The sequence below is a fragment of the Podarcis liolepis genome (genome assembly GCF_965112155.1).
Source record: "Podarcis liolepis genome assembly, chromosome: 17".
Lineage (NCBI taxonomy): Eukaryota > Metazoa > Chordata > Lepidosauria > Squamata > Lacertidae > Podarcis > Podarcis liolepis.
Genome location: NC_139571.1, coordinates 13,535,128 through 13,563,000, shown reverse-complemented (window position 1 = coordinate 13,563,000; position 27,873 = coordinate 13,535,128). Strand labels below are relative to the sequence as shown.

General features: G+C 48.7%; 1 protein-coding gene across 13 annotated transcripts in view; it reads left to right on the top strand.

The window, feature by feature from the left end:
* Positions 1-343: 343 nt before the first annotated feature.
* SMARCA2 (SWI/SNF related BAF chromatin remodeling complex subunit ATPase 2) overlaps positions 344-27,873 on the top strand; it is a 124,714-nt gene continuing 97,184 nt past the window's right edge. For 2 of the 13 annotated variants that reach the window (XM_083483277.1, XM_083483275.1), the window contains exons 1-4: positions 16,517-16,692; positions 18,707-18,836; positions 25,058-25,381; positions 26,733-26,834. In XM_083483277.1, the coding sequence (XP_083339403.1) occupies positions 18,734-18,836; positions 25,058-25,381; positions 26,733-26,834 (529 nt within the window). In that variant the 5' untranslated portion in view covers positions 16,517-16,692; positions 18,707-18,733. Of the gene's footprint in view, positions 1,124-1,259; positions 1,469-12,429; positions 12,689-16,516; positions 16,693-18,706; positions 18,837-25,057; positions 25,382-26,732; positions 26,835-27,873 lie in introns of those variants that run through there. The other 11 variants (XM_083483281.1, XM_083483274.1, XM_083483283.1 and 8 more) reach the window with 11 other exon arrangements.

The following is a 27,873-nucleotide window of genomic DNA, read 5'->3' as shown; positions in this document are numbered from 1 at the left end:
ATGCAGGGGGGAGAAGGCGGGCGCGCATCTCTATGTGCGTGCGGGTGTGAAATGAGCCCATGCAAACATCGCGCATAGTCCCAGATGCTCCGCGCGCGCCTTGCACCGAGAACAGCGCCCGCCCGCCTCCCCCTCGGAGCGGGTCCCCGGCTCCGCCCGCCCCTTCCCGAGCAGCCTCGGGAGCGACTCCGCCTGCTGCTGGAGGGGCGGGGGAGCCCCGTGAGTGGCAGCGGGGAGCCTCCAATCGGGGACCCCTCTCCGCCCTCGGGGCGGGCACTCCGTCTCGGCGCCGTCCAGTCGGAGGCTCCCTTTGGGCGGCGGGGGAGGGGGGGGCGCGTGGGAGGAGCCGGGGGCGGCGCGGGCGCGGAGGAAGAGGCGGGGATGGCCGCGCGCCGTGAAGTCATCGGCATAATCCGGTGGCTCGCGCTGGATCTACTCCGGGTGACTCAGAGAGAGAGGCAGGCAGGCAGAGGGATCTGGCGCGGCGCTCTCCCCCAGCAAGGTAAACGTCCCCCCGACGCCTCCCGGGAGCATCCTCCGCCCTGCGCTGCGCCCCCTCCACGGCTCGCCGGATCCTCCACTTCGCTCGGGGCTCCCGCTTCCCCCAGATCGGAGAACCCCCCCCCAGCAAGTCCCTTCCCCCTCCCCACGTAAACAAGTCTCCCCGAGGGCCCCCGCCGTAGAGTGCGGGCGACTTCTTTCCGGCGCCCTTGAAGAAGCCAAAGACCCCCAAGAAAGTTTTTTTGGGGGTCGCGATCCCCCTTCCTTTTCCTATTCCCCCTCCCCGGAGGAAAGATCCTGCCGGATCGCGCCCTTGGCTCGCCGCTGACTTTGTGAGTCAGCTGCAGCTGGAGAAGGGAAGGTCGCGGGAGCGAGGAAAAGGCTGCGCGGCGGCCGAGAAGCCGGAGACAGGCAGCAGCTGCTGCTCTTCGGGTTGCTTCGCTTTCCAAAGCGGAGAGCGACCAAAATAGGCTGCGAGGGGCCGCCGGGTCGGGCTGCCCCGGCCCTCCAGCGCCTGATGGACAGAGCTGCGTTTGGGTGGCTATAAATAAGCATCGGCGCGCCGAGATAGAGGAGGATCCCCGCGCCGGATCTGCAGGAAGAATCTGCCCGGGAAAGGGAGGCAGGTGCCGGGGGCAGAGGCTGCAAGTTCGCGCGGCGTCTTGCCCCCAAGGAAGGCAACGTCGGGGGGTGGGGTGGTTGCAGGGGTTCCCCGGTCCCTCCCCGGGGTGGAGCTGCCGCCGGGGGCAGGGCGATCCAAGATGGGGAGGGCGGCATTCGGCAGCCGAGCGCAGGAAGGCCACGATAATCTCCCCGCCCGACGGTCACAAACATTACGCACACAAGGCGCAGCAGGGTCTCCATGGCCGCTGTCCTCGCTGCCTCCTAGTTGGGCGTCTCAAAACTCAAAAGGAGATCTGAGAGGCTGCCCAGCGCCCCGTCGGGGCTCCTTTCCGCTGCTGCGAAGGTGTTGCCGTGCGCGTCCCAAAATAGCCTGGTTCCCACCCCCTCCCTCGGAGCAGGAAGGCGCTGTCTTCTCATCTTTACCCCCCCCCCCCGCAGTACATGCATTCATAATATTTCCGGCGAGGGGGGACAACTCGGCGAGCCGTTCTTCCTTTGGAGAGGGCTTTGCGCGCCCGGACGCAGCGGCGTGTTGGTGCGCCCTCCCCCGACGGGCGCCTGCCTGCTCCCTCGCCTCGTTGGTGTCCGTTTCTCGGCCGGGAAGGAAGGGGCGAAAAGTTTTTTGGGGTGGGCTCTCAAGTGCGGGGAGGCGCCGCCGTCTTTGGCGCTCTGGCGTCGGGGGCGGCGGGCGGAGCAGGCGGCCAGCTGGAGGCCGTGTCTCGGTGCGCCGAGCTGGCTGGCTGCGAGAGAGGAAGAGGCGAGGTCTCGGCGCGCAGGCTGGGCTGGCTTTGGCATCTCTCCTCCTCCTCTCCTTCCTTCCTTCCTTCCCTCCGTCTGCTCCGAGAACCAGGAAGTCCCCGCGGCCGACGAGGACGCGCCCTCCCGTCTGGCCCGGTGAGCGGGGCGCCGAGCTAGGCCTGCCTGCGCCGGGGAAGCGCGCCCGGGGCTCCCTTCGGAAAGGTAAAGCGCCCTGCAACAGCAGCAGTAGCCGGGATCGGCTTCACCTCCCCCCCCCCGACGGGGGCCTGGACCTTGAGTGCGCGCTCCGGGGCTGCTTGGCTCGGCTTTTCCGGCGCGCGCGCCCGCGCCCTGCAAAGTGGAAGCGGAGGCCTCGGCAGCCTGCAAAAGTCCTGGAAGAGTCTCGGATCTGGAGCGAGAAGGCGCGCGCGCGGTGGGTGGGGAGGTCGTGGCACCGCGACGGGGCGCCCCACGCGCTGCAGGCGTGGATCCCAAGTTGGGCAACTTTGCCGGGGCTCCCGGGAGAGGCCCCGAGTCTCCCCTTCGTGGCCGGCGCCATGGCGCGCGCGCGCCAAGCCCGCGAGGGTTTCCCCAGCCATTTGCACGAGGAGCCGAGGGACTCCTTTCTGGCGACGGGGCGGCCTTGCTTGCAGCTTCAAGGGACCACGCGCGGGTTGCGTTGCATCGCCTTGCGGAGTTGCAAAGTTTTGCAGAGCCCCGATTCGGGTTCATGTGCACCAAGAAATGGTGGAGCCGCCGCCGAACTTGGAGGTGTGTTTTTTTTGCGCGCGCCCTGGCCGTGAACGTGGCCTGTGACCCGACGGCCTTGGGGCGCCCTTGCCTCCTCCTCCGCCCTCGGCGGCTCCCTCGAGGTCCGGGCAATGAATGCAAAGGCCGCCTGGCCTTGCTGCCCTGCTATGCAGCGGCGTGTTAGGAGGTGGGGCAGCTTTTGCTGAGCGAGTTGGCCCATTGTTATGCAAATTGCAGGCACACTTTCTCTTTGTGGACCTAATTGCCCTGCTAGTTTCATTCTTGTCTCTCTCCTCCCTCCCTCCTCCTCCTCTCCAGTCCCTTTGTTACTGCAGGGAAGGGGGAAAAAAGATATAGCTTGCAGCAGGACAAAATTGGAGGCAGATTTTTTAAGTCCATCTGCAATTCATCAGATGCATAAAACAAAATTCCTTGTTGGTTGTGAGCATTTTGAAGCGCATTCAAAGTTAAGTGTATCGGGTAACAGATGTGGGTTTGACAGAGGTGAAGGCAATGCTTCATTAAGCAAGAATTTCTTCTGCGCTGCGTCTCTGCTTTAAGGACGGTGGGATTTCATGAAAAGTGTTCGCCACCAGAGCTTGTTCAAAGCAGCTTTGGATCTCTCCTTTTGTTCATTTCTGCCGTGCCACATCTGAGGAGGGCTTTGACCAACACCTGAGGCTGCAGACTGACAAGGGAAAAAAGTCCTCCAGCTAAAAATGTTATATTGTTAGTGCTGGAATTCTATTTAATACACGCTTTTCAAAAGTTTAGCTGGAATTAATATCCACCCTGTTGCATGTGCCGACTTCTGCTTTGCTTTGAAGTGAAGATCACAAACTGCAGAGGGAGGTTTCCTCTGCAAATTTTATTTCTCTTTTAAACCGTTAAACTCCTGGTTATTATTGTTGTAACCTCCGTGATCCGGGCATGAAGACTTCTCAGCTGGCAGCAAATGGGCAGACGGACACAAATCCTTTGAAGTATTTCCAGTGTGTTCCCGTGGTTTCTGCTGTTTGGGAAGACAATTGTGTTTGAAGCTGCCTCCTCTCCCAGTTTGCTCAGAGTTAACTTCAGCTGAGATTCTCTCAAGTGATTATTACCTGAAAGCTAATCTGACATTCCTGCAAGGAAAGAAGATGATGTAAGCCCTTGTTTTAACCACAGTTCTCAAACGTAATGCGGGGATAAAGTTTGCCCCTGTTAGATTATGGTTCTTAGTGTGAGTTTTTGCATTTTGTAACTTCTCCCCGTGGGACAGCTGTGTGGAACCCCTTGCGGCATCACCAGCAGAAAGTCCCATGGCATCTTGGAGACTTGACATATTTACCACGGGACGGACTTTTTGAGGGTCAGTCCACAGAAGCGAATGCTATAAGACATTTGTTAGTCTTTATGGTGCCAGAAGAACCCCCAAAACCTCTGGTATTTTGTCACGTTGCTTTGGCTTTTTAAGACATAGCTGTCAACTTTTCCTTTTTCTTTCCTATTCGGAATAAGGGAATTTCCCTTTTAAAAAAAAAGGGAAACGTTGACAGCTATGTTGTTAAGAACTTTGCACAGAGTGATTGATGCTTTGGGTTCCTACTTTTTCATGCCTCCTTCCCAGCAGGCTACCATATTCTCTTAAAGTTCCCAGCTAATGCCTTCTCCGTTGGATGTTAGGAGACGGCGCTTGTCTTCTAAATTGGCTTGCCGGTCCCTCGTGGAATGGAGCTACCCGGGTCCTTTGCACGATGCAAAGCTCTTCTTCCGTGTTGCTGTTCCTTCTTGCCCACCTGTTGGCTCTTTGTTCTGCCTCTCAGACCGTGTCTCCCTCCTGCTTTTTGCAAAATACTTCCTATGCCAGCTGTACTAGGAGACTGTGGAGGGCTGAGGCCCCCTCCCTCTTCCCATCCCCAGGGAGGATTCTGGCCCATGCTTTCTGAAACCTGAGCCCCGGCTTGTTTATGAGTCTGTTCCGAGATTATTTGTCGTTCTTGGCGGTTTGTCGTTCTTCTGCTTCCTCTGGGGGCCCTGTCCTAGAGTTTGCAAAATACCAGTTTTGCTCCCAAACGGTAATTATCCCCCCCTTCTGTAAATTACATCGACACAACGGTTGGAGTTATGGGGGCTGTTATCTAGTCGATCTGCTTTCTAATAATGTGCAGACAATAATCCCTGACGAGCCTTGGAGGAAAATAGATAACGCCCAGCTTTTGTCTGCTATGGACTTATCCGTGTTTTGCAGGATAACTTGTGAAGAGGCTTGTTTGGCGCGAAGGAGTGACGAAATTCAAGGCTGTTCCAGTGTTTTTGCAGCTTTGAGCCGCTCTGTGAAGCTGAACCTTTGCCAGTTTGAATCAGCTTCTTAGAAGGGACTGCCCGGTGCTGTTGGAAGTTTGCCAGGCGTGTTTTGCAACTGACGGCGGTCCGCTTGCAACCCCTTGAAGATCTCTGGGGCGCAGGTTGGTGGGTTCGCCCGACTGGCCCTTTCCAGTGAAGCCTGGGCCTGCCGGAAGTGACGGGGCTTCTCGTCAGTGTCAAATCTAGATAGTCCAAAGATTGGTGACCTTCTGATCTGGCCACCCTTGATCTAGAACCAGAATAAGGGGGCGCTTTGTCCTTGCTCCCTATTTTGGCGCAGTGGGTGATGTTATGATTTTAAAGCTCCAGAAGAAAAATTGGGGTCCCCACTGCTCTGTTTGTCAGTGTGCCATCCCTGGAACGTAACTCTCGTGTAAATTGCAAGTTAACCAGGACTAAGAAGGGACACCGGTGGCTGTGTGACCTATTCTTCCTTTGCAAAAGTGCTGAATCTAATGTGTATTTTTGCCGCTTGTCTTTGGCTTCGACCTGCACTGGTCAAGGAAGAGCTGCTGCTCCCATTGCTCTCAGCAAACAGGGGTCAGCAAACTTTTTCAGCAGGGAGCCGGTCCACTGGCCCTCAGACCTTGTGGGGGGCCGGACTATATTTTGGGAGAAAAATATGAACGAATTCCTATGCCCCACAAATAACCCAGAGATGCATTTTAAATAAAAGGACACATTCTACTTATGTAAAAACACGCTGATTCCCAGATTGGCTGTGGGCCGGATTTAGAAGGCGCTTGGGCTGGATCCGCCCCCCGGGCCTTAGTTTGCCTACTCTCAACTCTTGTGCGAGTAAAAAGAAGTCCTTATTGTAAATATGTAGGGGTGGCAATCCGATGAATGAGTTCTTGTAACTCATCGGTCTCTTCATATTTTCCCCCCATTTGTATTTGCTGTTATTGCTTAGCGAATTTATTGGTTTACTGTGAATGATGGGAACAAACAGAAAATAAACAGGACTGTACAAGGAGGTTCTGATATTGCATTCATACCGTACTGTGGGCTTTTGCAGCCACTGAATATGCCTTCTGGTGTCTTTTCTAGCGGTTAACGTATTCTTTCTATAATACAGTGGTCCCTTGGTTCTCAAACGCCTTGGTATTCAGACAACTTGGAACCCAAACACTGCAAATTTGGAAGTAAGTGTTCCAGTTTGCGAACTTTTTTTGGAAGCCGAACGTGCTCTGTTTTGATTGTTACGCTTCCGTTTTGAGTGATACACTTATGTTTTGAGTGTTACGCTGAGGTCTGTCTGTTTCTGCTATTTATTTTGCGTTTTTGTTTTTGCGGCTCTTTTGATTTTGTGACTGTGTGGAACCCAGTTCAGCTACTGATTGATTGATTGTGTGACTGCAATACATCATTTTTATTTTATGGATCAGTGGTCTCATTAGATAGTAAAATTCATGTTAAATTGCTGTGTTAGCGGTTGTTTTTAGAAGTCTGGAGTGGATCAATCCGTTTTGCATGACTTTCTATGGGAAAGTGCGCCTTGGCTTTGGAACGGACTTCCGGAATGGATTAAGTTTGAGAATCAAGGGACCACTGTAATGCACTCTTAATACAAAAACCCAGAGTGCCTTTTTTTTGGCCAAATAATATTTATTTGTTTTCCAAATTTTGAACTGATCAATGCCAGATTACATCAAAATTAATGCAATTTTCCCGAAGAGTTGACTTCCCGCTCTTGGTCCTAGATGCATTCCTGCTTTCCCCCATTGCTGGTAAAAACGTACCGTGTGTTCATCCCCATGAGGTAGGGGTCCAATTCCCACTCGGCTGTGAAGCTGCTGCCGGGGAGCCCCTTCCTCTCAGCCTTGCCTACCTCTCAAGGTTGTTGTGAGGATATAGTGGGGAGAACAAGAATATACTCTACCTTGGAGGAAAGGTGAGATGGAAACGCCATAGGAAATAAACTTCGTGTGGAAATGGCCTTACTCCTAAATGGTGCCATTGTCAAAGCAACCGTATATTAAGTTTCTAATACATCAGAAATGTTGCTGGCTAAATCTAAAAGAACATGCTGCACCGTTGCAGGGGTGTGAAGATAACTATTTATTTCTTCTTTCGCACCGGCTAGATAGCAGTTTCTGTTTAAATTTAGCCTTTCTGATAGCAGTTCTGCATTTTCTGGCAGTGCTAGGAGGCTCCCATTGCATTGGAATGGCAGTCCCTTGTCTCTTGCAAAACACCTTCCAAAGCCACCTTTCCCTGCAAAAAACCCACTAGATGCAGTTTTGTACGTTTAAAACACTTCCTTTTGTGATGGCGGTTTGTGGGGGGGACTGATGAGCCCCCGGGGACTCTGCAGGTATGGTTTGTTTTGCACAGTCTGGCTTTGGAGGTATTTGCATGTCTCGCCCTGCAAGCAGTGGGGATCCCCAGGTAGATGACTTTAATCCAGCCCTGTGACTCTTGTTCCAATTGCTGCCTGGCTTAATCAGAGGAAGGACGGGGCGATTAAAACACAAGAATGTAATGTTTGCACAAATATAAAAAATGCACTGGAGTAATGAAGTATTTCTGAGTATTTAGCGCTGGACTATAAAAGGATGGAATTGGAAGAAAGAGGTCTTAGGCTGTGTTTCTTTTTTAATAATTTGATTTTAAATAATATAAACAAATTACAAGCAACAATTCCAAGTCGAAATATTGAGATTACTCTGAATCTCCTGACTTCCCCCCACCCCATGGATCCTATTGATAATATTTACAACTGCGTATCAATCTTTATCCTTTTAAATTATCCATACTTTCTGTTACTTTAAAGTGTGGTGGTTAAAATCCTGCCAATGTTTTAACTTGCTTGCAGCGGTCTCATAAGTGAATCACAAACTTTTCCCATTCTTTTTCTAAAGTTCTGGTCTTCTTGATTCCTGAGCTTCCCAGATAATTTTGCCGTTTCGGCGTAGTCCGTCTTGGTTTGCCGTTCTTTTCTAGGAAACCCAGCCAGATGGGCAGGGTATAAAATACTAAATTATTATTAATATTAGTCAGGGTTGTTTCTTCCTTCCATCTCTGGTGTCTTGGACTGTGTTTCTAAGGCTCCCGTGTTGTTGTTTTCTGGTAGGATGAAATGGATGATGTAGCAGCAGACGGGCTCCTGTTTGAACCCTTTTCATACTAGGTGTGCTTGTTCCAATTCAGGGATGCTTCACACACCGTGTAACACCGTGCAATGGCCAGCGCCACTCGCCAACCATTGTCCTTCTGTTTTCTGGTCATTTAGTCCAGCCCCTTTCAATGCAGGAATCTCAGTCATGACAGATGACCGCCCAAACTCTGCTTAAATACCTCCGAGGAAGGAGAGTCCCATCACCTCCTGAGGGAGACAGTTCTGCTGTCGGAAAGTTCTTCCTGACGTTGGGCCGGAATCCCCTCACTCGGAACTTGAAGCCATTGGTGCACCCAAAGTGCAAAAGCAAAGCCTTCCACGCGCTTCAAACGCTGTAGGTTCTTGGTTCCGGTGTCAAACAAACAAGGTGGCTTCTCACAAGAACCCAGCGTTGCCATCTCTTTTCCCCGGGGTGCTTTCCACAGTTGCCGAATTTCTGCTTGGGAGACCCATCCCTCTGTTTGGGGATCTGTGGGGTTTGGGGCCCCAAAGGGGTCTGGCCATAGCTGTCAACCGTCCCTTATTTGGCGGGAAACTCCCTTATCCCAGCGCTGTGTCCCGCTGCTGTCTCTTATTGATGATGTCCCTTAAATTTCCCGGGTTTCAGAGGAAGCAGCTCCTCTCCCTCCCTCCCTGCCGGCCAGGGAGGAGGGAGGCTCCAACTGTGTTGCTTGGCTGCGTTGCTCACCCAATAAGGAGTCTAAGAACAACTGGGGGGTGGAGCTTGCATGCCTTGTGCTGATCAAATTGACAGTGTTGCCTGGGGACTCGCTTTTGCTCAGCGCTTCCCAGCGGAGAGGTGACGGTGGTTTTCCTTGCTGCATCCCCTTTGCCGGGTTGCTGCGCTGTGGGAACCACCGCTTGAAGCTTTGTTTGGCTGCTGGCTGGGCTTTCTGCCTTTGGCTCGGAGGGGCTCAGAAGTTGAACATACCTGTACCCGGAAAATCCCTTATTTTGGCTGCTGATCCCTTATTTTTGAGGCTGCTGGTCCCTTATTTTCAAATCAGTAAGTTGACACCTATGGGTCTGGCAGGTAATGTGAACTGAGGCAGCAGAAGCCAAGATAGGCAGAAGTTGGGAAGGGAGAGCTTGGTCTGGCAAGGTGTCCTCTGAAGGGAGGCTTTACCAACACGTGGTGGAGCTAGGTTGGTTCTTGAGCTCACCTGAGTCGATGCTGAGCCAGGCGACTGGTGCGGTCGTGTCATTGATCGGTCTAACTCTGGCAGCAAACTTTGTGGTGGATGCACAGTCCAGGTGGGAAGATACAGGGATGGCAGTGGGAAGTCCTAGTAAGACACGTAAGACTCTTCTTTCTCTGCTCCAACATCACCCTACAAACTCTCTTAGGACGATGCCCCTGTCCGCCCACTGTAGGTGGCTGTTTTGGAGAGGAGTGGACTGTTAGGGGTCTCGGTTGAGTGGCACATGCCACTCAAGACGCAGCATGCTTGGAAGAATGCAGTGGTACCACTAGTTATGGATTTAATTCGTTTCGGGGTGCTGTGTGTACCCCCAAAAAATTGTAACTAGAGGCACCGCTTCTGTGCATGCGCCGGCGCAATAGAGCGCTTCTGCACATGCATGAGCGGCGAAACCTGGAAGTACAGTGGTACCTCGCGTTACATACGCTTCAGGTTACAGACTCCGCTAACCCAGAAATAGTGCTTCAGGATGAGAACAGAAATCGTGTTCCGGCGGCGCGGCGGCAGCTGGAGGCCCCATTAGCTAAAGTGGTGCTTCAGGTTAAGTACAGTTTCAGGTTAAGAACGGACCTCCGGAACGAATTAAGTACTTAACCTGAGGTACCACTGTATACACTTTCGGGTTTGCCGCGGCCGTGACCCAAAGATTCTGCAACCTGGAGGTAACGCAACACAGGGTACCACTGTACAGCTGTACTTAGCATGATGGCATCCTGCTTGAGAGGAGAAAGATACCCACTTTCTAGGAAACTCTGCTCTGAGTCTTGTTCTTGTCATTCAGCCTATTGGACTGCAGTGTTTGCCATGTCTGGTTGTGCAACGGGTGCCTGCTAAAATTGTGTGTGAAGTGGCATAAAGCGCAGGCCTCCATAGGTCCTTATTTTGTCTGTTCTCTCTCTCCCCCCCATCCCTCCAAGGTCTTCACACATGGGCCTGCGTGACTCAATATCTCTCTAGACTCAGGGTCCTGGATTCCGTAGCAGGAATTTCCCATTTATTCCTCTGTGGCTTCATTGCAGCCATCCAAATTTGCTCAGTCCTCTGTCATCACTATTTGACATTTATTGCAGTGTTGGGGAGGGGCGATTTTTGAGTTGTTCTTGTTTTTTTATTATGTACTGTATTCTGTGCTTTTATATTGCGATTTTACGTTGCGAGAGGCCCTGAGACCTGTGGGGTGTAGGGCGATATGCAAATCTAATAAATAATAATAATACATTTTAATATAATGGTTTGTATCTTACAGTAGGCCCACTGAAATCCATGTGGGCAGAAAAGGAGGAGACATGCTCTCGTGCCTCTGTGAGCAAGTGTTGGCTTGATGTACTGTATTTTTTGCTCTATAAGAATCACTTTTTCCCTCCTAAAAAGTAAGGGGAAATGTGTGTGCGTCTTATGGAGCGAATGCAGGCTGCACAGTTATCCCAGAAGCCAGAACAGCAAGAGGGATTGCTGCTTTCGCTGCGCAGCGATCCCTTTTGCTGTTCTGGCTTCTGAGAGTTAGAATATTTTTTTTCTTGTTTTCCTCCTCCAAAAACTAGGTGCGTCTTGTGGTCTGGTGCGTCTTATAGAGCAAAAAAGACGGTATTTAGGAGACTTCTGCTTCATTGGTAGCAATATAAACAGATCAGATTCTTAACCCTCGTCAAAATCGGTATCTATTCAAATGCAAGCAAGGCCTTCTTGTAGCAGAGAACTCTTGTCTCGGAGATATTCCCATGGCCCTAATAAACGGTTGATGACCAGAAGTCCGAGAACCTGTGTCTTTTTGTTCCCATTGAAATGAACGGATATTTGCTGAGGCCCATTCATTTTCGCTAGTTTACTCTGAGTAGCGCTTGGTTGGCTCAAGCTCAGCATCCTCAGAGTTAAGATTAGTTATTCTGCACTGTCAGAATGAGTTTTCAAAGGCAGGGTTAAGGATCGGTGCTGTCCTTCACAGATAGCGTCCGGTTCCTTTCTCCGGAATGCACATTTGCCTTTTATCATTTATATCAATTTACAGTGGTGCCTCGCAAGACGAAAAGAATCCGTTCTGTGATTCTCTTCGTCTAGCGGTTTTTTCGTCTTGCGAAGCAAGCCCATTGACGGATTAGCGCTTTTAGCGGCTTATCTGCTGATCGGATCAGCTGATAAGCGGCTTAGCGGCTTAGAAAAAGGGGGGGGGAGGGGAAAAAAACCAGCAGGAACTCGCAAGAGATTGTCGTCTTGCGAAGCAAGCCCATAGGAGATTCGTTTTGCGAAGCACCTCCAAAACGGAAACCCTTTCGTCTAGTGGTTTTTCCGTCTTGCGAGGCATTCGTCTTGCGGGGCACCACTGTATCGTATTTTTCGCTCTATAGGATGCACTTTTCCCACTCCAAAAATGAAGGGGAAATGTGTGTGTGTCCTATGGAGCGAATGCAGGTTTTCGCTGAAGCCTGGAGAGTGAGAGGGGTCGGTGCGCACCGACCCCTCTCTCTCTCTCTCTCTCTCTCCAGGCTTCAGGAAGCTATCCGCAAGCCTTCTGAGTGCGGTGGGAGTTCCCACTGGGCTCCGAAGGATTGCGGATAGCAGCCTGTTCTGGGGGCTGGGGTCAGGGGAAGCTCGGGCTTCCCCCTCCCCCAGCCCCGCAAGCTCTGGGAACGGCGGCGAGGTTGCGCGCAATCTTGCTGCTGCTCCTGGACCTGTTCTGGGGGCTGGGGTCGGGAAATAATTATTTTTCCTTTATTTGCCCCCCTAAAAACTAAGTGAGCCCTATGGTCTGGTGTGCCCTATGGAGCGAAAAATACGGTATATAATCTATCCTTAAACTGTCCTTCTGTGCAAAACTCCCAATTTAAAAGAAAATGTGTGATTTTAATCTTAACAAGTCCGGTTTGTTTAAAAGTTTCTGGCTGGAAACCCAGCCAGATGGGTGTGGAAGAAATAATAAATTATTATTATTATTATTATATTATTATTATTATTATTATTATTATTATTATTATTATTATTATATTATTATTATATTATTATTATTATTATTATTATATTTTCACGGCCCTTTAGGAAGTGAGGCAATAACTGCAATGATTTCCATATGCTCTGTTCTAATTTATGCTTTGCATCGTTACTTGGCTGTGGACAACTGACCTTCACCTTGTGTTTCCTCTCCTCTCCCTGCAGCCGGACCGTGGACTGAAAGCGAGGCAGAGAGCAGATGGCTACTCCGTCAGATCCCGGCGCCATGCCTCATCCCGGACCTTCCCCGGGGCCAGGGCTCTCTCCCGGACCCATACTGGGTCCCAGCCCAGGACCAGGTCCCTCGCCCAGTTCAGTGCACAGCATGATGGGGCCGAGTCCTGGCCCTCCGAGCGTTCCACATCCCATGCCCGCTATGGGACCGAACGATTACCCGCCAGAAGGAATGCACCCCATGCACAAAGTAAGCATTTTCCGTTTTTCCCCATGTTGTGCACATCTTTTTTTTCCTTCAATTTTTTTTATTAGTTTTCACAATATTATAAACAAACAAACACATAAGACAAACAAACATAAATCATAGCCTTATTGAAAATTACACTTATTAACTTTGTTAGGTGATTTCCTCCCTTCCCCTTGGTTGAATTTCATTGCATTGTCCTTTTAACGGTTTTCCAAATCCCAATTCTTATGAAATTTAACTTAGACATTAACATCCTTAAATCTTCACCTTATGGAATTAAACATATTAATTCATCACTTAACATAAATAAAATCCTTAGCCAATTAAATATCTGCAAGCTGTTTTCAGTTAATTTGACTTAACAAATTTAGCTAGATAATTATTAAATTTAATCCACTCTTCCTGATACTCCTCCTCCTTCTGGTCGTGGACTCTTCCGGTTAGGTCGGCTAGCTCCGAAAAATCCATCATCTTCATCTGCCATTCTTCTATTGTTGGTAATTCTTGGGTTTTCCAGTTTTTAGCTAATAAAATACGGGCGGCAGTTGTTGTGCACGTCTGACATCAGTAGGGTTGCTTGCACGGCAAACATTGGTGGCTGAAATCCTCTCTTTCGCACAGCTATTAAAAGTGCCAAAGCCCCAAGATACCAGGACCTGATGGTCTATCAGCGAAATATTATAAGACATTGTAAGACTGGCTCATCCAACCTCTGGTAGAAGTATCTAACTCAATTTTGCGAGGGGGCAAAGCCCCTGAAACCTGGAAGCAAGCTTATATTACTCTGATTCTTAAATAGGGTCAAGATAGACCCAGTGTTAAAAACTACAGACCAATCTCCCTACTCAATGTGGATTACTTTTTTTTTTGCAAATATACTGGCCAACAGGCTAAAGAAGGTTTTATCTGAGTATAGTCATAAAGACCAGGCAGGATTTCTGCCTGGAAGACATATGAAAGACAACATTAGAAATGTTGTGGATATTTTGGGAAAATTAGAAGCAAGAAAGAGTTGTAAAGCAATGTTAATGTTTATTGATGCAGAGAAAGCCTTTGACAATGTATCTTGGAGTTTTATGTTTTAGATAACTTTATTAAAAGTGCCAAAGCCCTGCGCTCCTTTTGCATTTAGCCGCCGACTGGACAAGGCTGAAAAGCAGTGGCTGTGCCTTTGTGGTCCAGAATAATCACTTTAAGCTTTATATTATCTAAGTAAAAGGGCAGACGGTGATCCTGTGATACGGAAATGCATTTGACTCCTGCAACTGAGCAGCGCTTCTGTAGCGCATGGACTGAATGCTGCAGTTATGGCATACAGTTTTGACTTAGGTTTATGCAATCCTATATCCATTTACTTACCAGGGCGTTTAGTAGCATTGAAGACAACGGGACTTACCGTATTTTTCGCCCTATAGGGCGCACTTTTTTGGGGGGGGGAAATAAAGGGGGGGAAATTATTTTCCCCCCCGAGCCCCAAAGAGCAAAGAAGCCATGACAGCGAGTGGGATAGATCCCGCTCGCTGTCTTGGCTTCGTTTTTAGCCTCAGGGCTGGGGGTCTGGGAGCAATGGCGAGGTTGCGCTCAACCTCGCCATCGCTCCCGGAGCTTGCTGCTATCCGAAGCCCGGGGAGTGCGGCGCTGTAGCCCACTGCGCACCCCAGGCTTAGGGCAGCTATCCGCAAGCCTGCGGCGCCCGGAGGGAACTCCCGCCGGGCTCCGCAGGCTTGCGGATAGCTACCCTAAGCCTGGGGTGCGCAGTGCCACTCTCCACGGACTTTGGGCTGCAAGCACCTATCCGCAAGCCTTCGGAGCCCGCGAGAGTTCCCACCAGGCTCCGCAGGCTTGCGGGTAGCTTCCTGAAGCTTGGAGAGCGAGAGGGGTCGGTGTGCACCGACCCTTCTCGCTCTCCAGGCTTCAGCGAAAGCCTGCATTCGCCCCATAGGACGCACACACATTTCCCCTTCATTTTTGGAGGGGAAAAAGTGTGTCCTATAGGGTGAAAAATACAGTACCTCTGAGTAGCCATGTCTAAGATGGTGCTGCCAGTTTCCTTTTGAAGAAGGATGGCAGTTTGGAAACTAAAGCAGTATATTTTGGATGCTGTCCTGAAGCTTGAACACCACCTACTGGGAATGGCGTTTTTATTGAAATCACTGGGTCTGAGTAGTAAATACAGGATCCAGACATTGGAAATCATGCTGTGTCCTTACTCAGGCTTGTAAATGGCTACTCGATCTTGGTGTGACTCTTGTAAGGCCACATCCGTACAATAAAAGAAGGAAGCTTACAAGTGGAATATTTTCAACGTTTTCTCAAATGGAAACGCATCACAAATGGTGGGTGCTGTTATGGGTGGGATAGCATAACTTTTGAGGTTCTTAATTTTTGTAGACTCAGTTGGCAGTGTTGACCTAGCACCTTACATCCCGATCCTGAGTGAGTTGCGTGGAAGCAAGTTCCCCTGAAATTGCTGGGGCTTACTACAGTGTAAGGGACGCGGGTGGCGCTGTGGGTTAAACCACAGAGCCTAGGACTTGCCGATCAGAAGATCAGCAGTTTGAATCCCCGTGACGGGGTGAGCTCCCATTGCTCGGTCCCTGCTCCTGCCAACCTAGCAGTTCAAAAGCACGTCAAAGTGCAAGTAGATAAATAGGTACCGCTCCGGCGGGAAGGTAAACGGTGTTTCTGTGCGCTGCTCTAGTTTGCCAGAAGCGGCTTAGTCATGCTGGCCACATGACCCGGAAGCTGTACGCCGGCTCCCTCGGCCAATAAAACGAGATGAGCGTCACAACCCCAGAGTCGGTCATGACTGGACCTAATGGTCAGGGGTCCCTTTACCTTTACCTTTACTTCTGTGTAAACGCGCCTGGGCAGAGCTCCTGGGCAGCTTTGCTCTCCTGCAAACAAGAGTTTATTTGCCTTGGGGCTCTTGAATGATGGGAGGTTAGTGGTTTTCTCTTTCTTTATGACCCCGAACTAAAAGGAAAGGATTTATACTTTAGAAGTGGCAGTCATGTTATTTGGAATGTGTGTGATACAAACTGTGTTTAATGGGACTTGTATATTTTCAAGTTCCTACTCTGATTTGTATCCCTCCGTTTCTTGTGAATTTGGCACAGCCCCAGGAACAAAAAGTTTCCCAAGAATAAATGGGCTGCGGTATCACCCCCTGAAGGGGAAAGATCGCATTGCACCAAAGGCCATGTAGAGATCAGTTACCTTAGTGCTTCAGGTTAAGGTTTTGAGAACTTTAAAGCCCTACACGACTCAGGACCTCAACACCCCAAGGATCGCCTCTCCCCATGTGAACTGACCCAGACCCTCCATTTGTCTATGTCCCCTACACCCAGAGAGGTTCGGAGGGTGGCAACAAGAGAGCGGGGCCTTTTCTGTGGTGGCTCCCCAGTTTTGAAACACTCTCCCCAGAGAGGTTTGCCTGGCGCCATCATTACATGCCTTCAGGTGCCAGGCAAAAACATTCCCCTTTACCTTTCATCCATTAAATAATCTGTGGCCTGTAAAAGTGTGGGGGAAATGACTTATTATTATTAATGATTTGTCTGTCAATATGCTTTTGACTATGTTTTTATCATTGATGTTCTGTAATGTGTTTTTAATGTAGTACACTGCCCTGGGAGCTTTTGATAAAGGGTGGTATATAAATTGATTGAAGTAATGCAAATACTGATATAATAATGATGACACCTGGATGGTTGGCAACAAATCTGCCTTAAGGTGTGCCCTGGGAACATCTTGCCCTGCCTTCATCTTCTTCCCTCACCTGCTTCCTTCTTCCCCATTCTTAACGGATCTGCCAACTGCCATGGAACATTCTGGACCCATAAATGCCATAGGGAGGAAACTCCCTTCTTGGACCTCAGCTCACCTGCTCTGAAGCATCTTCTGCCCACGGCAAAAAGGCCATTTTCGGTGCGTCTCCAACTGCTTTTCCACGGTCCCATAACTTAGAAACGTCTCAATCCGCCTTGGCAAACATCTCCATCGTAAGAAAGGCTGCTTGTGCCAAGGGCATCATTTTCAGGATAGCTCTAGTCCTTTTTCAACACTAACAAACTGCCCTTCCCAAAATCGAGAATTTCTAGTGCTGTAGTTTTCATTGTGTGTTATTAGGGATAGCAGCGGCTGTTGTTGATTTATTGGGAATTCTGTTCCTTCGAGAGAAAGGAAGAAATGGAGTTCCTCCTCTCAAGCAGATTAGTTCGAAAATGCCGTTGGGTATAAAGGAAAACTTCTGGCCGTGCAAAAACCTGTTGCGCTGTCTTGCAGCTCTTCCCACCTCCCCAAATCTGGAATCATTTATTCTTCCTTTTGTAGCAGAGTTCTGATTTTCCTCCCAACTTCTCTCGCTTTCTCTCCATCGCTCTCAACACTTGGAGGTCTGGACATGGCCTTGGCTTGGGGGGAGAGCAAGAGATGGGAGCGCGGCAGCTGTGTGTGTTTGTGTGTGTGTGTGGAAGGGGACGGAGAGTGTGCGTGCGCACACATGCGCGAGTCTGTGCACTGCCCCTTTTTCTCCGGAAAGCAGCTGCTGACTGCTCCTTTCCCTTTAAATAACGGCTCCCCAGTGCTCTGCATTTGCAGCTGGCAAGGGAAGTAAATCTTCTATTTCCTCCTGCGCTGATGTTTTTGCTTTTTTTAAAAAAATAAAAAAACCTCCAGGCTTGCAATTTCCAGGTTTCCTTTGCATGGACTTCGCTCTGTTTTCCCCGCTCCCCTCCCTGCCTCTCATCTTGTTCCCGCATGGTGATCTCTCTCTCCCCTGGATGAATCCAGTTGCCTTCCATGAGTTTCATTCTCATTTCTCAGATACCTCCTCCCTCTCTCTCTTCCTCCCTTGGCTGAGTCTGAGTCTCTTTATTGCTTCACAAATTCAGTTTTCTGCTGGTGTTGGGTGCTACAAGGGCTCCCTGAGGTTTTTCTGCTTCTCCTTCCTCCTGCCCCATAAGAAGGTCTGGTTCCTATCATTGAATATTCACATTCAAATGGTCTTGGGGATGTTCTGGGGCAGCAGTTGCTGCTCATAGTGTCCCAGACAACACATCTCTTCTTCTGAGCTCCTTGCGTCTGTTCCTGGGTTATGGAGAGCAGAGGGCCTTCTTGGTGGTGGCACCCGCCCTGTAGAACGCCCTCCCACCAGATGTCAAGGAAATAAACAACTACCTGACTTTTAGAAGACATCTGAAGGCAGCCCTGTTTAGGGAAGTTTTTAATGTTTGATGTTTTATTGTGCTTTTAATTCTGTTGGGAGCCGCCCAGAGCGGCTGGGGAAACCCAGCTGGATGGGTGAGGTATAAATATTATTATTATTATTATTATTATTATTATTATTATTATTATTATTATTATTATTATTATTATGGGAGTGGTCTTTGTGGTCCCTGCCATTTGCTTGGCTGCTGCCAAAGAGCAGGAGATTATCGCAGCAGCACTTTTGGCCCAATGCACCACAACAGGGCTCTCAAGAAATCTTGGGGTTCAGCGAATGGCTTTTGAAGCTGCTCTAAGTTAGGTTTGGAATGAGAAAAGTCAAACACACTTGAATCGTAAAGGGACAGTTTCAGAAAAGATGGGTTCCGTATCGCGTAAAACTCTCACCGTGTTCATTTGATGCCGTCGGAGCTCCTTGAGTCTTCAGTTTTCTTGGTCTTTTTAGCATTGTGTTTTAGATGCTGACCTAGGGTTGTAATATTTCAAACATGGACCGAATAGTTGTTGAGCTTTGGGGGCGAAATCGCTTTAAAAATGCCACTTTTGAGCTATTTTTATGGGGAAACTGCACTGCTGACATGGGCTGCCATACGTCCGGATTTTCCCAATTTCCACCTGGACTCTGCTGCCACCTCTGTTCCCGGTATGTCTGGGAAAATCCGGACATATGGCAACCCCACCTGACCCGATTTTAATGCTATTTTGTGTGTGTACATGTCTAGAGACCCATTTTTTTCTGAAATGATGGAGCAGTCCAGAAACATATGCATGTTCTTCCTCTGTTTACAGCCTATTGATGGTTTGCATGAGAAAGGAATGGTGGAAGACCTGCACAACAGCGCCATGAAGACCGCAAGCATGAGGCCCCCTCACCCTGGCATGGGGCCGCCCCAGAGCCCAAGGGATCAGCACAGCCAAGGTGGGTTTTCCAGGGGGCTGGCGATATAGTTGAGGTCGCTCTTAAGATCTGTGAAGCTGCTCACTACAGTGGTGCCCCGCAAGACGAATGCCTCGCAAGACGGAAAACCCGCTAGATGAAAGAGTTTTCCATTTTGGAGGTGCTTCGCAAAACGAATTTCCTATGGGCTTGCTTCGCAAGACGACAATGCCTTGCGAGTTCCTGCGGGGTTTTTTTCCTCCCCCCCCCCTTCTAAGCCGCTAAGCCGCTTATCAGCTGATCCGAATAGCGCTAATCCGCTAATCCTTCAATGGGCTTGCTTCGCAAGACGAAAAAACCACTAGACGAAGAGAATCACAGAACGGATTCTTTTCGTCTTGCGAGGCACCACTGTAATTTGGACAGGGTGCCTTGTGCCCTTGGTTGTCAGATTCTTGCTGGTTATTTTGGTGGTGGTTGTCTTTCTGCCTTTATTTATAAAAGGCTTTTGAAGCTGTTAGAAAGAGCTAAATAAACTTTCCCCTGGAGAGGCACTCCTTCCTAAAAGTTTAGGCTCGAAAAGAATTGCAAGGAAAACAAGTTTAAGGGTACGTTCGTAACTCCAATTACGTAAACTTCAGGACACGTAAGTGGCAAACATGGAAGTGTATTTCTGGGTTTTTGCCCCATGCGCAGAAGCGCTCTACTGCATTACGCGTGTGCGCAGAACAGGCACCTCTGATTGCGGAAATCTTGGGATCTGGCTGGAGCTCCAGAACGGATCCCGTCCACAACCCGAGGTACCACTGTATTTTCTGCTTTCATTGGGTGCGTTTTCGTGTTTTGGAGAATCTGTATTTATTAGAAAATCAAGAAATTATTCACACGGTGGAACAAAACCACATGAGCACTGTTTGTGGAATGGAAACTTAATACAGCGAGATGAACTGTCCCGTCCATCTGTTTTCCCAAGGATATCCCTATTTCTAAATATGAAATGGTCCTTGTCACCCAGTCCAACTCTGGCTCTGCCAGAAACTTCTCTCTAACTTTCTCACTAACCGGCCAAGTCTCTCCCTCCTTGCCTTTGGAGCCTGTCCCAGTTGCCACAAGAGGACCTGGTAGCACTTTCCCTTGTGATTTTTCTGGATTCGCGACGCCTCCTTTAGTTGCAGCCTCAGCTGTTCCAACCAAAACATAGTCAAATAATTTCCCCCCATGCCTGTCCTACCATGGAGAGCCCTGACAGGGGCTCCTATACCTTCCGCCTTTGTTTTGTGTTTGGATAAGATCCCAGAAGGGCAAATGTCCGGGCTAGAGAACGAAGGCAGAGCCCCATGTTTGCATGCAGAGAAAGCAGACAGAAAACATGGCTTGCCTGCAGAAGGTCCTGGGTTCAAATCCCAGCATATCTGGCTAGGGTTGGGAAAGACCCTGTCTCAAATCCTGGCCAGCTGCTGCCAGCCTGTGCAGGGAGTACTCAGCTGTAGGTGGGCCTGTGATCTGGACTGGATAGGGCAGTTTTCTATATAATGTCAGACTGATGATCTATCCGGACTAATGCTTTGACTGCCAGCATTTTTAGCCCTCCTGCAATGGCTTCCTAGGAAGGAACTCTCCGTTATGTCGATTAAATTCTTGCTTAGCTCATAGAATCGGAGGCTTGTAGAGCTGGAAGGGACCACAGTGGTCATCTAGTCCAGCCCCAACGCGATGCAGGGATTTTGAGTTGGATGAGTCTATAGCGTTGGAGTTTGTCTATAGCATCAGAGTTCATTGGAAAGGAACTATTATTATTATTATTATTAGAATTTATATACTGCCCTGTACCCAGGGGTCTCAGGGCGGTTCACAGAATAAAATTAAGATATAAAACCAAAAAATACCTAATAAAAATAACAACCCGTTAGCCCCCTCCAAAAGAGCCACATTTTAAAAGGGCATTGGATGTCAGTCAGCCCAAGGCCTGGTTAAAAAGGAACATTTTTGGCTGGTGCCTAAAGGTGTATAATGAATGCACCAGGCGAACTTCCCTGGGGAGAGCATTCCACAGATGGGGAGCCACTGCAGAGAAGGCCCTGTTCTCGTGTTGCCACCCTCCGGACCTATTGAGGAGGGGACATACAAAGAAGGGCATCAGATGATGATCTCAGGGTCTGGGTAGGTTCTTATGGAAAGAGGCGGTCTTGAGGTATTGCGGTCCTGAGCCATTTAAGGCTTCAGAGGTCAAAACCAGCACTTTGAACTGGGCCCGGAGCTTATTACACCAATTGTAGCCGGTGCAGTCGGACCACAATTGGTGCAATAAGCTCAGACCGTCTTGCAATCTGGCCGCTGAATTCTGCACCAGCTGAAGTTTCTGAACCGTCTTCAGAGGCAGCCCTACGTATAACACATTGCAGCAATCTAACCTTGAGGTCACCAGAACGAAGGCAACAGAACTGTCTGGGTGGGTGCTTGCTTTGTGATGTTCCTGCTGGGGAAGCAGAGGCATGGTGGGGAGGGAAGCCACGGAGAGCCTGCTGCAGTTTTAATTTACGTCCCTTCAGAAAGCAGTATTTGGGGCAGGCAGATGTTTGCCGGACCAAATAAAAAGGTAAAGGGACCCCTGACCATTAGGTCCAGTCGTGACCGACTCTGGGGTTGCGCACTCATCTCGCTCTATAGGCTGAGGGAGCTGGCGTTTGTCCGCAGACAGCTTCCGGGTCATGTGGCCAGCATGACTAAGCCACTTCTGGCGAACCAGAGCAGCACATGGAAACGCCGTTTACCTTCCCGCCGGAGCTGTACCTATTTATCTACTTGCACTTTGACGTGCTTTTGAACTGCTAGGTTGGCAGGGGCAGGGACCGAGCAATGGGAGCTCACCCCGTCGCGGGGATTCGAACCGCCGACCTTCTGATCGGCAAGTCCTAGGCTCTGTGGTTTAACCCACAGCGCGACCCGTGTCCCGCCGGACCAAATACATGATGTGAAAATGGTGCAACCTGCCTAAGCTTTAGCATTGTGCACACCTCGTGTGCGGGATATATCCTCCCCTTCGCGATTTGCATCTCCCTTTCCTTTGCCACCCCCGCCGCCTGCCTTCTTGGGGGCTTCTCCTTGCATTCCCTCAGCTGACACATCCAGCCGCTTTCCCCCCGCTGCTTACGGAGGGCAGGCCAGGCCTCGGAAAGGTCAAACGTTCTCGTCGCGGCATATGCCGCGCAGCTAAGCTCTGAGAACAGAAGGTAACCATAATATACGGTTAATCTCTGGCAGTTTCTGAAAACAAATGAGCAGCGGCAGAAGCGCATCGTTCGGGGGTCCCTTCCCAGAGGAATTCACGGTTGAAACTGAGCGCTTGGGATGGTTTCGGTATTTAGATAAGGCTTGCAAACACTCTGCAATTTAAACAGTTGCCTGGCATTCCAGAAGCTCAGCTGAACAGAAAAGGGAGTTACTTATTTCGGAACGCTATTATGCCGCCAAACTCTGCAGGCAGCTTCCCCGTGTCCCCTTTTGAAAACACGAACGTTGCAATCAGAGGGATATTTATATATCCTCCTCCTATTGATGCTGGGCTGCTTCTTTTCGTTCTGTTCCTATTAAAAAGGAAAATGCGGCGGGCTTTAGAAGGAGTTACATTCATTCGAGCGCCAGGCCCAGCACCCAGCCGCCGGAGCAAACAACGTGTATTCACGCCTCGAGACGGTTACAGCGTAAAACCTCGTTCTGGCCTGACATATCGTTGCATGCTTACGTTGCCAAAGGTTTCCCCCAGATTGTGTCCTGGGGGGCTGCTGTTACTTTACGTAGGGCCTGGAATAGTATTGTGAAAGTGGAGAACAGTGTGTAGCAATAGATATATAGATAGCAAGGCTAGCCCGATAAATTTGGGGACATCTAAACATCCCCTTACAGGACGCGGGTGGCACTGTGGGTTAAAACACAGAGCCTAGGACTTGCCGATCAGAAGGTTGGCGGTTTGAATCCCCGTGATGGGGTGAGCTCCCGTTGCTCGGTCCCTGCTCCTGCCAACCTAGCAGTTCGAAAGCACGTCAAAGTGCAAGTAGATCAATAGGTACCGCTGTGGCGGGAAGGTAAACGGCGTTTCCGTACGCTGCTCTGGTTCGTCAGAAGTGGCTTTGTCATGCTGGCCACATGATCCGGAAGCTGTACGCTAGCTCCCTGTTCCTATGAAATTCGAACCGCCAACCTTCTGATCGGCAAGTCCTAGGCTCTGTGGTTTAACCCAGGTACTTTTAAACTAGGTGCTAAACAAGGTACTGTGCTATAAAATAAATAAGACAGTATTGTAGATGATGAGAATTAAAATTAATTTATTTTCTTACTTGCTCTGATGATAGTCATTGTTTGGATGGGGGGCTTTTATCCATTTCCGCAGTCACACAATCAATCAGTAGCTGAACTGGGTTCCACACAGTCACAAAAACAAATGAACCAAAAAAGGCTAAAAAAAAAAAAGGCAAAATAAATAGCAAAACCAAAAGCACCAAATACAGTGGACCTCGAACTTAATCCGTTCCGGAAGTCCGTTTGACTTCTGAAATGTTCGAAAACCAAGGCACAGCTTCTGATTGGTGCAGGCGCCTCGGAAGCAGTTGCTGACAGCCGCATCGGACATTCGGCTTCCGAAAAACGTTCGAAAACCGAAACACTTACTTTTGGGGTTTTGGGGTTTGGGAACCAAGGCATTTGAGAACCAAGGTTCCACTGTACTTTAAGAATATGGAAGCAAGCATCAGAGACTGAGAGACTCCTTGGGTTTAAAACCCAGGACCTTTAGGTATCTCTAACTTGAATCTTTTGGAAACCAAGAACCTTCTTTGTATTATATGCATGCCCTGTGAACCCACAGAGCCGTGGGAAAGTGGAAACACTGCCCTAATTGGTTTGCACACCATAATCATAAGTTTGCTCAACGACACATGTGCAGCTGATTTCGGCGGTATACCATAAATGTCTTGCAAGCTCTTAAAATGGGAATACCCAATTGGTTTTTATTTTATATGCTGTTTGGGAAAGCTGACTTGGCAAAATACATTCATTGAAAGGTGGGCTATGAATCCTATAAATAGATGAAATATCTATGGAACTTAAAAAAAAAATGCATAGATCGTGTTTACAAAAAACCCAAAGGCCTTCCTTCTTGGGATACTGGGTTCCGCTATCCTGAAAAGTGTAAGGGAATTATTCCTCTATGTGACAGTGGCTGCGAGAATTTTAATAGCATCAAATTGGAAAGGAGAAAAAATACCCTCAAAATTGGAGTGGCAACAAAAACTAATGGTGTACGCAGAACTGGCTAAGCTATCAGGAGGAATAAGAGATCACGCAGATCAAGTGTTTTTCAATAAATGGGGTTTATTTAAAAGTTACATAAAAGACTGCAACACTATAAAATCTGTGGCAGCCTTTGAATAGCTTTTGTTATACACTGAATAGTTGTAAAGAAAGTACAATATCTTGGCTAAGCAATTATTTTAAACAGACACAAACAGTGAGCTAGATAAATACACATTTAAAGCTAGATGGAGTTGGCGGGAAGTCAGTGGAACTAGAAGAAGACTGTGATAAAGTGTAATAGAGACTGACAATTCTTTGGTGTTTATTTAAGACCCCCTAAGATCACTCACGGTTGCCAGATTTTTGATCAGCGTCCTATCCCTAAAGAAGAAAAACGGACTCCTGTGTGGCTCGGATAACCCTTTTAAACCATGATCTATGTTTTAGGATGTAACTAGGTGATATCACCACTGATGTCTTTTATTAATTTATGAACAGAGGGCGATGTTTATGTTGCAAATTTATTGTAATGTATGTGTTGGTCTTTTGCTTATTTTGCTTTGGTTCTTGTCTGTTTTTTGTAAGTTTTTGGCTGTTTTTAAATTTGGAGGTTTAAGTATATATATGTTGGTGGGAAACTGTCGTGTGACGGGCCAATGGCCGTAATAAATATCAATCAATTGGTGTTTATTTGTTATGAATAGTTTCATTTTTTAAAAAAAAAGTTTAATAAAGTATTTATTTTTTTAAAAAAGATTCCTATAAATAAATAAATCCAGCTCGTTTACCAGAATGCTAGGGGGAAATAATGTGGCCGTGAGTGGCAAGTTACTCTTTGCTTATTGTCTCCCCCCCCTGCCCCCCCCCCCCCGGTGATCCTTGTTTCCTAATTAAACTGAGCCACTCTGCCGCAAGGAAAGCCTCTTACGTTTTTCAGGAAATGACGGCGCTAATTGCTCTTTTGCTTCTTCCAGGCTACATGTCTCCCCACCCGTCGCCCTTGGGACCGGCCCCCGAGCATGTCTCCAGCCCCATGTCCGGAGGGGGTCCCACTCCGCCCCAAATGCCGCCAAGCCAGCCGGGACCCACGATGCCGGGAGACCCGCAAACTATGAGCCAGCCCAGCCGAGGACCTTCGCCCTTCAGTCCGGTTCAGCTGCACCAACTCCGGGCGCAGATTCTGGCCTACAAGATGCTGGCCAGGGGGCAGCCGCTGCCCGAAAACCTCCAGCTTGCTGTCCAGGGGAAGAGGACTCTGCCCGGGATTCAGCAGCAACAGACTCTTTACAAGCCAACGGGTAAAACTGCCGGGCTCCGTCGGCTTCCTCTACAGTCACCCTTGTGCAAATTACCGTATTTTCCGCTCTATAAGACGCACCTTTCCCCTCCTAAAAAGTAAGGGGATGTGTGTGTTCGTCTTATGGAGCGAATGCAGGCTGCGCAGCTATCCCAGAGGCCAGAACGGCGAGAGGGATCGCTGCGCGGCGATCCCTCTCGCTGTTCTGGCTTCTGGGATTCAGCATATTTTTTTTCTTGTTTTCCTCCTCCAAAAACTAGGTGCGTCTTATGGTCTGGTGCGTCTTACAGAGCGTAAAATACGGCAGTTGAAACAAACAATGAATTTAGCACAGTAGTTTACAGTGGTGCCCCGCAAGACGAATGCCTCGCAAGACGGAAAACTCGCTAGACGAAAGAGTTTTCCGTTTTGGAGGTGCTTCGCAAAATGAATCTCCTATGGGCTTGCATCGCAAGACGAAAATGTCTTGCGAGTTCCTGTGGGTTTTTTTTCCTTTCCCCCCCTTTTTCTAAGCCGCTAAGCCGCTTATCAGCTGATCTGATAAGCCGCTAAAAGCCGCTAATAGCGCTAATCTGCTAATCCGTCAATGGGCTTGCTTCGCAAGACGAAAAAACCGCTAGACGAAGAGAATCACAGAACGGATTCTTTTTCGTCTTGCGAGGCACCACTGTATTGCACAAAACTCACGTATACATGTACAAAACTCACATACACGTATGTTAGTAACGGATATGGCCTCCGCTATTTTTAAGCAGCGTTTGAACACGGTTTGGCATGGCGTCTACTGGTTTTGAACAGTGCCTGTTGATTTTCGGATGCCTGTACCACACTTGAATCAGCGCCTGAATGAGCTTCTCCATAGTCGTACAGTCTACAGCATGGAGGCGACTTTTGCATATAGCCCACAAGTTCTCAATGGGATTGAAGTCTGGGGAATTCCCTGGCCAATCAAGTACCTGTATTTGCTGCTCTGTCCTCGCTTTTGATGTCTGACAGGGGGCTAGGTCCTGGTGCAATATCCCAGCACCGTCAGGATACCTCTTTTCCAACTCTGGAATAACTCCCTTTCGTAGAACCTGAAGCTCTTGGCCATTATGTGGCTATTGCAGACCTGCATTTTACAGTGTTCAAGAGGCCTCAGTTTTCTCTTTCCTCCAGCTTCAGGCTGGCCCCACAAAACCTAACAGCGTGAGCATTGCATACATGCTCTCGACGATGGGGTTTGAACTCTCTGTGTGTGCCTGTCAGGGCTTGTGACGTAATTCACTGCAACTCCTGACGGAGGTGCAAAAGCTACTGGAACCTGTTTTGGTGTGGCCCGTTCTAATGGAAGGAAAATCGTCTTTTTGCAGTTTTTGCAGCACATGCCAATGCCCCCCTCCCAGCTGGACCAGGAACTGCCTCAGGAATGCCAGCGCATACGGCTGCCATGGCCCCCAAAACCTGGCCAGAAGGTAAAAAAGAAAGAAAGATGTTGGCATCTCTTTTATATCCAGACCGTTGACATAACAGAGAGAGATAGAGAGTTGAGAAAAAGAATAATGTTGGGTTAGTCAGTCCTTTTCTTTAAAAACACACACAACTCCTTTGCTGTACAGTGGGACCTTGGTTCTCAAACTTAATCCGTTTCTGAAGTCCGTTTGAAAACCAAAGCGTTCCAAAACCAAGGCACGCTTTCCCATAGAAAGTCATGCAGAATGGATCGATCCATTCCAGACTTCTAAAAACAACCCCTTAAGCAGCAATTTAACATGAATTTTACTAAGTAACGAGACCATGGATCCATTAAATGAAAGCAATAATCAATGCACTGCAATCACAGAATCAACCAATCAACCAGTAGCTGAACTGGGTTCCACACAGCCACGAAAACAAAAAAAAGAGCCACAAAAACGCAAAATAAATAGCAGAAACCAACACCTCAGCGTAACACTCAAATCGGAAATGTAAAACTCAAAATGGAGCATGTTCGGCTTCTGAAAACAGTTTGCAAACCGGAACACTGACTTCCAGGTTTGCAGTGTTTGGGTTCCAAGTTGTTTGAGTACCAAGGCGTTTGAGAACCAAGGTACCAGTGTATAGCAAATTAAATATTATTGGACTGTAATGATTTTTATTGACATTGGACTGTTGGGACAATTCCATTAAGTCGTTTGAAAAACGCAATGTTTTCCTTGGTGAACGATAGAAATGAGAATGAAATTGGGTAATGTGAGGTAACTGATAAATGTGAGAAATTGCAGTGAGTTTCGTTTTGACATTTCCTGGGAAAGGCAATCTTTTATTGATAAAAGGATGGGAACAGGAGTGGAATTTCATGGAGAGTTGAAGCATTCAATTAGCTTCTCAGGCATATTAGTAAATATCAGCATCTTCTGATCTTTACCCCTGACCTTATATGTTGAGAATTATTGGTAAATGCCAACATTTTCATTTATCATAATAGACACACCTGTACTACCCCAAATGCAGCCAAGTTTAACTGCTTTATTG